General features: G+C 35.5%; 1 protein-coding gene across 3 annotated transcripts in view; it reads right to left on the reverse strand.

Annotated features, from left to right (window-relative positions):
- The window catches only part of FANCM (FA complementation group M), a 56548-nt gene that overhangs the window by 2815 nt on the left and 41284 nt on the right, over window positions 1-12449 (reverse strand). For all 3 annotated transcript variants that reach the window (XM_060096274.1, XM_060096273.1, XM_060096275.1), the window contains exons 16-21: window positions 12212-12280; window positions 10195-10314; window positions 9306-9462; window positions 6557-6663; window positions 3827-4390; window positions 145-520 (exon numbers count right to left, since the gene is read on the reverse strand). In XM_060096274.1, the coding sequence (XP_059952257.1) occupies window positions 145-520; window positions 3827-4390; window positions 6557-6663; window positions 9306-9462; window positions 10195-10314; window positions 12212-12280 (1393 nt within the window). The remainder of the gene's footprint in view (window positions 1-144; window positions 521-3826; window positions 4391-6556; window positions 6664-9305; window positions 9463-10194; window positions 10315-12211; window positions 12281-12449) is intronic.

The following is a 12449-nucleotide window of genomic DNA, read 5'->3' on the forward strand; positions in this document are numbered from 1 at the left end:
TTATGGCATTATGTAAATATGAAATGACATTCATGAGTCAGGTATTTAAATTTTAAGAGCTTCCCACATCCTGACAGTAGGATAATGAACCAAATAATAGGTTCCTTTACAGCCCTATAAACAAAACCATTTAAAAATACAAACCTGTTTTTTCTCTGTCCTTTTCCACAATCACACATATTCTTTCAAACATGCTCTGTAGGTGCTGGATCTGGTCAATGAGCTTGTTCTTATTGACACTATTTAACATCTCAGATTGAGACCTCCTTTCCACCACCATGCGGTTACTCACAATATAGTCACAACCATTAAGAGGACAAACCTCTACCTGTAAGCCATGAACTGCTCTTAGGGAAGAAATTACTTCTGAACCAGAAGTGATTTCACGACTATCTACAAGAATACAAGTTCTTTGGCCTTCCTGTGGAAGTCTAAGAGAAGCATGTGTGCCAGCCAAGTGTGGTCGTGAGTTGGAACAGTATGCCACTGAAGTGCCAGAATCCTCCAGAGCACTAGTATCCTGAAAAGCAGAAAACATCAATCACGATCAGTTATACATATGTTAGCGCCATAAACTTCTAACACCTAGGCTGATTTTTCTTATTGATACTTTTTTTTCTTCCTTCAACATCAGCAAAGTGACTGTGTAGATGAAAGACCAAGCTACTACTTAACACCTCGTAGGATGGCTAGAATTTTTTAAAAAGGAAAATGTGTTGATGAGAATGTGAAAAAACTGGAATGTACATTGCTGGTGGGAATGAAAAATGGTGAGGCCACTGTGGGGAGAGTTCTCAAAGTTAAAGAATTACCATATGGCCCAGGAATTCCACTCCTAGGTAACATACCCATAATAATTGAAACCAGAGACTCAGATACTTGTATGCCAATGTTGATTAATTTTGGAAAATCCTCAGCCATTGCTTGTTCAACTATATCTTCTACTCGCTCTCTTTTCTCCTTAATTCCAATTACATGTATCTTAGACTACTGCATACAGTCCCACAGCTCTTGGATGCTCCATTCTGTTTTTTCACTCTTTCTTTATATTTCTGATTGGGTAATTTTATTGACCTAGCTTTAAGTTTGTTGGTTCTTTCCATGGCTGCATTGAGTCTACTGATGGGCCTATTGCAGACATTCTTCATCTTTTTTACCATGTTTTCCATTTCTAGCATTTCCACTTTATTGTTCTTTATATATTCCATTTATTGGATGATATTCCCTTTCTGTTTATGCATGTTTGTTTGACTTTTCCACTAGAGCCTTTAACATGTTAATCATGGTTATTCTAAATTCCCTGTCTGATAGTTCCAATGTCTGGGTCATATCTGAGTCTGGTTCTTGAGAATGTGTTTTTTTCTTCCTTCTATGTATCTTGTAACTTTTGGTTGAAAGCCAAACATCTTGTGTAGGAGAGTAGTCATTGAGGTAAATATAAGCTCTACCAAAGTACAGAAATAGCTTTGGACCCATGACAAAACATCACAAAGTCCTTTCAAACTGAGCTGAGGTCTGGGCTCATTTGCTAGGTGATTTTTCTAAATATTCTAACTTTTCTTTGTAAACCTGTGCCTCAGAGAGTTTTTCTCCCCATACTCTTGTCTCTCTCTCAGCAGTAGATTGCTTTTATTTCTCACTTACTGCTTGCTAGCCTGGTTGGAGGGAGTGCTAGGAGTGTGGGGACACGTGGGGGGAGGTGGGTTTCTATTGCCCTGGTTCAGCCTATCTTGGGCAGGACTTGTGTCCCTGGATCTCAGAGATGGGAACTTCTCAATGATCCTCCCCTCCTCCCTGCCCCCAGTGGTTAGAGATCTCTAATGCTCTGGGCCCAAGATGTTTTCCTGCCCCTTTCTCAGATGTAGAGCATTTCTCTCTTATTCCTTTCCTCCATCTGCAAAGGGTCTTCACCTAAGCCCTGGAGGCTGTAGGGTTTGCTGTTCTTCCCCCAGTAGTTTAATGCTTTTTGTTCCATAGGGGAAATAGGGGAGAAGGAACTAGATGGGGTTTGGTGCCTTTTCCACAGTAGCTTCTGGTCACTTCCCCAAGGCCTGCACTGGCAAGGAGGTTTTCTCTGATTCTCAATCTTTCTTGTGACCACCTGATGACTCTGTGGAAAAGAGCCCACGAGTGGGTGTGAATTACCCTTCTCTGCAACTCCCAGGGGTTCTAAACGCTCATGCTATCCTGTTGCCTTTTGCAATTCATTAACATTTTAGCTGAATTCTTACCAGATTATACAGTGCCCAGTGACTGTCCCAAATCAGCAAGTCTCTCCTTGGAGGCACCTGTCTCCTTAGATATCGGGCTAATTGGCTGTCCTGCAACCTCAGATCCAAATAAACTTATGATTTTGTAGATTATCTGGCTTTTTTTGCTGTTGTTACAAGGATGGGAGCAATGCTCTTTCCAGCTTTCTGTATTCTAAGCTAAAGAGGAAGTCCTAATCACTCAGAATAATCTTTAAAATATATTTAATATTCAATTTTTTAAGAAAAGGAATAAATGTAATGAAGGAAGAACTGAACACTAAAGAACCAAAAGAAAATATTGGAAATATTTCGTTATCTTGGAGTACAAAATGGCTTTTTAAACATGACACTGATGTCAGAAACTATAAAGAAAAAACTTGGAACTGTATAAAAAAGTTAAATTTTCCTGTGGCAAAACCCACTATTAAAAACAAAGGCAAATGGCAAACAAGGAATACTGTCTGCAATACACATGACAAAATAAATGTTAACATTTTTAGTATCTAACAGTTTTTGACAGGATATTTAGTCTATTTTCTGTCTTCTCAAATTTATCTCAAATTCCTTCCCCTCCTAATTTGAAGAAGAATCATACTATATGTATAGTATTAGATAGTAGAAGTTAAAACACATTTCTGTTAAAACTCTATTTATCCTGTTTCACAGTCCTCAAAATATTACTAGCCTATATCTATTTTTTTTTTTTTAGTTACAGCATGGCAAAGTAGAAATGTAGAGAGTGCTTACTGGTTTTGAAAGTACTGTGCAAGTATTACCTACCATGACCCTTGGGATTACTACCTTTCTAATACAGCTGAGAATACCGAGGCTCAGGGAAATTAAGTACTTTGCTGTTCTCCAATCTATTTATAAGACTTAATCTAGTCAATTTTATCTAATTATGCCTTCCAGAAATAACTTTGTGCAAAAAAAGCCTGGAGATAATTTACAACTAGAAATGCCAATTTGAGGGCCATTGTGTGGACACTGGAGTATGTTGCTAAGGTGGAATGGGCTGAAACACCTGGAATAAAAGAGAAATCTAAGTCTAGTTCTAGGTATTCCTATTACTATGACTTTAACCCCTATTTTAGCAAAACTACTGCAACTATGAACTCTTAAAAACTGAAAATGATTTTATGGATTACTTCATCAATAGTAACCATTCTGGAAGGAAAGAAATTCAAAGGAAGGAAATCAGGTGGTACCCCTAAACTCCTCACCCCAATAAGCAGATGAGAGTTACATACCAGAAGCCTTCAGAGGGGGAAAGAAAAGTTAATCTGGGGAAACTAGTTCTGAGCTTTCAGTTCTGTTAATTTTACCTTGTAGAAAGCCCATTTCCTTTATCCTTTTTATAAAATTAGCAGGTTTCCTTATAGAAAACTATTAACACATTTTAAAAATAAGCATCCTATAAATCAGCTACAAAATTTAGTGTTCTGGTTTCTTGTCTGAAGAATTTTATCACTTGCTAATTTTTCTTTGACCTAGTTATTTAACACAAAAGAAAAAAAACAAGAAAACCTTTTGGTAAACATACGAAGGCTTTTTTTCTCTAATCTGATTCATACCTTCAACTGAATTGGAAATTTTCTACAGTCTTTCTGTGAATCAACAGTAGTGAATGATGATGAGGCAGGTTCAACTTTAGTACGGCTCTGAGGTTTGAAGTCTGAGACATCGGAAACTGTAACCTTTAAATTAAGCGGTGTCTGTTGTCTCTGGTTTGGCGACTGATTAACAACTGGATTAGAGTGGTCCCTGGACTGCAATGAAGACCCAGAAGGCACTAAATTCAAACAGTGGTTTTGTTGTTCACTCTTGGTAACTGCACTTGGATTAATCACAGTGCTGGATTCCTGTTTATCATTTACATCGTTTTCCTCCTCACTTGAATCATCTGGTAAAATAATTCTGAATAGTTTTTTTTTTGAAGATGCACAGCTTTGTCTCATCTTCATTTCTTTTAGCTTTACTGCACGTCGGGTTTTATATTTTTTACTCCTACTTGCAAAGCAATCTTCAGTTATTAGGTTAAAATCAACACAGACTTCTTCACTTGATTGGCTTTTGCAAGACTCCTCTTCATCAACACAAAAACTGTCTTCTAAATAGGTTTCATCTTGCTCAGGAATCTACAATACAAATACAAAATAAGAATATTATAAATTTCATAAAATCAGCATATTTTAACATATCCTTTTTTTTTTTTTTTTTTTTTTTTGCGGTACGTGGGCCGCTCACTGTTGTGGCCTCTCCCGTTGCGGAGCACAGGCTCCAGACGCGCAGGCTCAGCAGCCATGGCTCACGGGCCCAGCCGCTTCACAGCATGTGGGATCCTCCCGGACCGGGGCACGAACCCGTGTCCCCTGCATTGGCAGGCGGACTCTCAACCACTGCACCACCAGGGAAGCCCCTTAACATATTAAGTTCATGGTATCTTTCTGAGTATTTATTTCACTTACTTTATTAAGTCAGTCACTTGCTCACTAACATATATTGAGCATATTCTTTTTTTACTTCCAGTTTTATTGAGATATAATTGACATACAACACTGTATAAGTCTAAGGTGTACAGCATAATGATTTGACTTATTACATCATGAATTAAGTTTAGTGAACATCCAGCATCTCATACAGATACAAAATTAAAGAAATAGAAAAAAAATTTTTTCCTTGGGGTGAGAGCTCTTAGGATTTACTCTCTTGACAATTTTCATATTTAACCTACAGCACTGTTAATTATGTTTATCATGTTGTACATTACATCCCAAGTACTTATTTATCTTATAACTGGAAGTTTGTACATTTTGACTACCCTCATCCAATTCTCCTTCCCCCTACACCACTCCCCTTTGGTCTCTTTTTGTATGAGTTAGTTTGTTTGTTTTTGAAGTATAATTAACCTACAATACAATGTTAGTTCCTGTTACATAACATACATTTCAAAATGATCACCAGGATAAGTCTAGTTACAATCTGTACAAAGATATATACATAATTATTGACTATATTCCCCACACTGTACATTTTATACCTATGACATTTAGTTTGCAACTGGAAATTTGTACCTCTTAATCTCCCTCACCTATTTCTCTCCTCCCCCAGCTCCCCACTGGCAACCACCTGTTTGTTCTCTGTGTCTATGATTGTTTCTTTTTTATGTTGGCTCATTTGTTTTTCAGATTCCACATATAAGTGAAATCATACAGTATTTGTCTTTCTCTGTGTGACTTCTTTCACTTAGCGTAATGCCCTCTAGGTCCATCCATGTTGTCACAAATGGCAAAATTTCATTCTTTTCTATGGCTGAGTAATATTCCATTTTACATATATACCACATCTTATTTCTGATTATATTCTTTATGGAAGAAAGTGGGGAGTTTTGGAATAAAAAAAGAATGATTTACCCTCTAGAAATTTACAGTCTAGTGCAAGTAGCCAGAAAAATAAACAGTAATTTATAAACAATGTGATAAATGCTATATAATAAACACAATGAAAGTACAAAGATAAGAATGACCATATTTCCAAGGTGAATATGGCAATTTATAAACAAATGAGGCTAATATGAAATTGTTATCCATAAATGAAAAATAATCTATGGTTTTTAGGATATACCATTTTTATGAAAAAATTAATTTTCAAGAGAAATATGACAACATAGAAGAATTAAAATTTTAACTAGTAGATGATAAAGTTCTATTCACTTCCTTTAAGTATTCTCCTAATTGGAAAACAATTTAAGAGTATATTCTAGGGCTTCCCTGGTGGTGCAGTGGTTGAGAATCCACCTGCCAATGCAGGGGACATGGGTTCGAGCCCTGGTCCAGGAAGATCCCACATGCCGCAGAGCAACTAAGCCCGTGTGCCACAACTACTGAGCCCACGAGCCACAACTCCTGAAGCCAATGCGCCTAGAGCCCGTGCTCCGCAACAAGAGAAGCCACCACAATGAGAAGCCAGCACACCACAACAAAGAGTAGCCCCCGCTCGCCGCAACTAGAGAAAGCCCGCATGCAGCAATGAAGACCCAATGCAGCCAAAATATAAATAAATTAAAAAAAAATTTTTTAAAGAGTATATTCTAATTAGCTCAAGTTAACGAAAGGATAATTTGATCAAATTAGGACTAAAAGGGATTTTGAGAATTCATTTAGCCCACCTTCCTTACTCAGGGTAGAAATTATTGCAAATAGTTCTGATGGTCCAATTTTAGAAACAAAATGAAGGCTTCATTAACAGATTATATTTCAACACCACCACCAGAAAATTCTCCACTATATGTCTATAGTTCATACCTGTGAGAAAATGTTTATGTTGTTATGTTTCTTATGGACCATTTTGTACCCATTGTTCAAAAGTGGACTTCGCACAGATTTCATGTAAATAGCTCTCATTTCAGAATCTGTGTAGAGATAAAAAATTTTCAAATAGCAAAATTATTTAAATGAAAACTAACAAAGTATTTAACTTTGACCTATCCCAAAGTCACATGATTCAAAACTTGTGGAATTATTTTACACAAAAGATATTTAATATATATTGAAACATGTTTAAAAACAATTATTCAAAAATGCAAAGTTAGGAGTTTTGCCTTTGACAGACCATCTAATTGGGTGATCATGGACAATTTATTTAAGCTCTCTGCCTTAGCTATCTCTCTCCTCTGATAACGAAGATTAGGAGAGTGCCTTTTCATTAAAAATAAATGTACACAAAGACCTTAGAACTGTATCTGATTTATAGAAAGCATTCTATAAAACTAAAACATAAAAAATCCAGGCAAAAAAAACCTATACTTAAAAACATCAAAAGCCACAGCCAATAGTAAGTATGTTTCATAATTTTCAGTCAAGCAAAAACTAGGAAACACAGGTTTTTATTTATGCCTATCTTTTTTTTTTAAGGTTGTAATCAGAAAGCAACTTTATTTTTGTCTCTCATTTCCCCTTACATATTTTTGGAGTGATTAAATTAATTAACACGTTATTTTGAGGGATAACATTGCTAATTTAATGACTATCATGCTTGGGACAAGATGTATAAGCTTTTCTTTGAATAATATTTCCCTTATCTCCATTCCATAGCTAGCTTCAACTATTAGATATTCTCCTGACTTAACTACCCACTTCTTACTCATGATAAATCCCTACAAAATTTAGTGAGATCTTTATTTCCAGTTTACTGTTTAAAAGGACTCAATCAAGGAGCTTTCAGAGATTTGTTTTCGTTTGTTTTATAGATTTTTTTTGGTATAATGCATATACAATAAAATTCATCCTCTTTAGGGTATAGTTCTGAGTCTTGACAAATGCATAGTTATGGCAACCACTATTCTATTTGCTGTCGCTATAGTTTTACCTTTTCCAGAATGTCATATAAATCAAAGTATATAGTATGCAACCTTTTGAATCTGGCTTTTTCCACAAAGCATAATTCATGTGAGATTCATAGGCCTATCATTTTTAAAAGTTATATAGCAAAGAGTACCTAAGAAATGAGGCTTAAAAAAAAAAGATAATGTGGATTTTGAGATTTTCTTAAAAAAAAAAAAAAAGCTTTGAAATCCTACATTTCAAACATACTCTTTCTAAATGGAGTTTCAGATCTCCCTACTCTCCATCCCAACTGCTCCACCTTCAACCTTCCCAATTGCAGCAACTAAAGTCCTTCCTGCTGCTCAAGCCCAGACTCCCTCTTTTTCTCTCTAATCCATCAGAAAATCCCATCAGCTGTACATAGCCAGAATCCAATCTTTCTCACCCTCTCACTGCCACCACCTTGGTAGAAGCTGCTAACATTCCTTGATTAGATTACTGCGATGGCCTCCTAAATGGTCTTTTTCCACCTTTGTTCCCAAATAGGCTGTTCTCAACATAGAAGCTAGAGTGATACTACTTAAATAATATGAGCTGGCTGCTCATTCACTACTCTCTGATCTCACTTCCTACTACTCCCCTTCTCACTCATTCAACTCCAGTCACAATGCTGTTCCCTTGAACAAGCCAGGCGCACTCCTGCTTCAGGGCCTTCACACTGGTTGTCAACTTTGCATCAACATTCTCCCACCAGAATATACAATACTACAGACCTGCAAAAGAAACCTTATTCTGCAAATCATATCAGTATCAGCGAGATGGTACCGAGAACTTTGTATTTAAAGCCTTTTTTCTTTAAAGTCACGGACCTTGGGAAACTTTGCTGTTTCAAATCATATCAGGCACTGCAGGAGCAGAATAATGGCAAGATTTGTGAAGGATAAGAATACAGAAGAGCCCACCACAATCTTTCCCATTTCTATTAAAGCCAATCTGAATCATCTGCTCTTAATATACTGTATAGAAGACCTGCTCAAGCATTGTTTGGGGAGACTGTTTTCTAAAAGTAGATCTCCCTTACCTTAGCAAATTTAATAAATTTAGCTTTGTGTCTCAGCTGGTTTTAAATTTAGCTTTGTGTCACACTGCTGGATTCCTCATCTCCTTCTAGTCTTTGATTAAATGTCACCTTCTCAATGAGGGCTACCCCTAATCACCTTACTTAAATTTGCAGCTTATCTGTTAATACCCCTAACTGCTGCCACTCCAAATCTTCATCTTACTCAACTCTTTGTTTTTCTGTAAAGTTTTCATCTTATACTAAATAATTTAGTTATGTATATTGCTTCTCTTCTTCCATTCAAATGTAAGCTTCATAAGGGGAGGGGGTTTTGTCCGTTTTGCTCACAGATGCAGCTTTCTCAAGAACCTTACATAGTCCTGGGCACACAGTAGGCACTAAATACTTGTTTAAATGAACATCTGACATTGAGCCAACTAGGTCATTCTGGAGAGACATAATCAAATTAGCAGACGTCTATAAACAATCAACTCTCACATAAAGCAAATATTAACAGAATTTGAATGAAAATGACCAAGTATTTTACACACAACAAATTTAATTCCCTTTAAAGTCAAAGTTCTTTGGAAACTGACTAGAATATTTAAGTATAACCACATTAAAGGAATTGAAAATCAAAAGAAAAAGAAGCATCATTATATCACTTACCATTTATAGCCTGTGACAGTTGAGTCTCATCATTTAAAAAGTCAAGTAATGAGGAATCCTGTTCATTTTCTGACTCATCATTTTCATCTGATGAAACACATTCTGCATCTTCTTGGGAAAGTTCTGCTTCATCATCTAAAAACTTCCTAGCTACAAGCTAAGATAAATGAGAAAAAAGGATGATGCCTTTAAGAAAATCATTTTATTTCTTCAAATAATTGGAAACAGTTCTGGAAAATGGATTTCTTGCCAGTGCTTTTAAGATCAAAAATAATAAACATAGAAAACTGCAAGAAGAAATAATAAAGTAGTATACTTATTTAAAATTTCTTCTTTTAATTTTGTTATGAATAAAATAAAGTACAAGTCAGCATGTCAGCTTGCTGAATGTTTCTTAATAAGCATAAAGTCTCCTGAGTCTTTCAGCTAATTAATTTTTGCCAGGAAAAATACAGTACCACAGAAAGACTGATCAGACAAAAAGGTGCTGAGAATTCTTTTCCAAGAATGTGAATATTGGATAGAGATAAGAAAAACAATATAAATATTACAAAAGCAAATATTCTAAAACTCAGATTTCTGTCTCTATATTTTCTTCAATTTGAATATTAAATCCTCAATACACTAAAGTTTATTCATTTAGTCATTCAAAATAACACAACACTGCAAGATAGTTTCAAAACACAAAGAGAAACTAAAATACCACACCTTAAGATTTTTATTCCAATACAAAAAGTAAAATTCGTGTCAAAATATTTTTTAATTTTGAGATTTTTTCCTATAAGAAATTATAGAGAAAAATCTACTTCTGTGTAAAATCTACTGTTCTTTACTAATAAAAAAATATATAGTATATTTATATAAAAATAAGAAACTGAAAAAAGTTTACCTTTTGGCGACTCAGTCTCTTTTGGACTTTGATGCCTCTTTTATTATGATCCTTGAAGTCTGCTGATTGTGGATCTCGTTTGCTAAAATTCTCACTCTCATCGCTAGATGATAAATCTAACTAAAATTCAATAAAATTCTTACATGAGAAAATATAATTGGAGTGTTGTATCTTTTTTTTTTTTTTTTTTTTTTTTTTTTTTTTTTTGTGGTATGCGGGCCTCTCACTGTTGTGGCCTCCCCCGTTGCGGAGCACAGGCTCCGGACGCGCAGGCTCAGCGGCCATGGCTCACGGGCCCAGCCGCTCCGCGGCATATGGGATCCTCCCAGACCGGGGCACGAACCCGTATCCCCTGCATCGGCAGGCGGACTCTCAACCACTTGCGCCACCAGGGAGGCCCTGGAGTGTTGTATCTTAATGTGTTTCTCAAGGGTTATTGCTTCTGTTTTCATTTTTCCTTTTTAAATAGTTGACCTAACATTTTCTTGTTAGAAAAATAAAATGCTCTTACAACTCAGAGCCATGTTATAAATACACAATACTTAAGAATTTAAAAGTTAGGTAATTCTAAGTACTAAAATAATAAATTAGGTAATATAAATAATACTAGTATAGTATTCATTCAATTTTGTATGAAATTGAATGTACCTGATGAAAACTTGTGTTTTTAGTTTAACTCTTTCCTTTAGAAGACCCTGAAGGGCCTCACACAAAAAAAAATTAAGTCTGTAAATACAGCTATCAAAATCAGTCCAAACATACATGAGTCCTTTCAAACTAAGAAACCAATATAACAACAAATTTTAACTATGAAACCTACTATAATATCTCTTACAGAATAATATAAAACCAATCAAAAGAATCAAAAGAAATTTATCAAAATAATTTCAATTAACAGGAATAATTTTAGGTTAAAGTAGATTGAGCATCAGCATTATCAATATTTTAATTCACTTCTAGTAAGTCAATCAGACATTCTAGTTCAAGTAGCAAGTTAAAGCAATTTTTCTAATGAAGTTTTATATGAGTATACAAAGTTAATATGGACTGACTGCATTTTCAATTAATTTTGCATAAATTATACTAGTTTGTATTAGAGAATTAAAACAGACAAGATTTCCTAATCTCAAAATTTAGCTATCAGCTATAAACTGATGACAAATGAATACTATTAGCCTTAAGACCTGCCCGCCGACCCAGATTTCACATTCTCATAGTTGTCAATGCCTGCCAGACACTGTCACTTTACTATCCCACATGAACTTCAAACATGTTCAACACTGAACTTACCACTCTTTCTTGTTTTCTCTAAAGATGTGACACATCTGCCAACTAGGCCAAGCCAAAACCAGAGAGTCATCGTGGACTCCTTCTTTTCCTTCTTTCAAGCCCATTCAGTAAGGAAATGAAAGAATAAGGCCTTCCAAAAACTCACCCAGATTTGTCTCCAATTTTACTTCCTGGTACTTTTTGTCTTTACAATCCAACCACAAGAGATGCTGTTTCCCCACTTTGTGTCCTTCTTTAAGCCGTTGGTAATGCCTTCCATTCTCCCTTCTCTTCCCTAACTGCCACAGATGCTTTAAGATTTAAGTAAGGTGTTATCTTCAAGAAGCTTGCCAGAACTCCCAAGGTCTAGGTTAAGGGTTTATCTTTTCTTATCACTTAACTTAAAAAATTATATGGAAATTATCCACTTAATATCTATCCTTCCTATTAGATTGCAGACTTAATAGTATGAGGAAATAATCTTTACAGTATCCCCAACATCTTACACAGTAGATACAAAGTAGGTATTTAATCTGAATTGCTGGAGTGTACTGACAAAAATAGGAATAGTTTTTTTGAAGGGGTTTAAAATTAAAATAGAAATTCCAGTCACATAGGATTTACTATCTATTTTTCTGTTAAACATATACCCATAAGATCAAACATACCTATGGTCATCTATACACATATTTCTCTTGTAATATTTATTTCAAAAGGAATTACTATACATTATATGTTATTTACTTACTCTGTTTGGAGGAACCCTGCGCTTTTTGACAGCATGAAGTGGAGAATCAACTTCGCTATTTTTCTGATTCTAGAAAAAGTAGATAAATAAAGTAAAAAGTTAAAAAAATAGTTTTAAGGGGAACAAAAGGACTTCCCTGGCGGTCCAGTGGTTAAGACTCCATGCTTCCAAGGCCGGGGGTGTGGGTTCGATACCTGGTTGGGGAACTAAGATCCCACATGCCACGCGGCATGGCCAA

Source organism: Mesoplodon densirostris, chromosome 4, assembly GCF_025265405.1.
Source record: "Mesoplodon densirostris isolate mMesDen1 chromosome 4, mMesDen1 primary haplotype, whole genome shotgun sequence".
In the NCBI taxonomy this organism is placed as follows: Eukaryota; Metazoa; Chordata; class Mammalia; order Artiodactyla; family Ziphiidae; genus Mesoplodon; species Mesoplodon densirostris.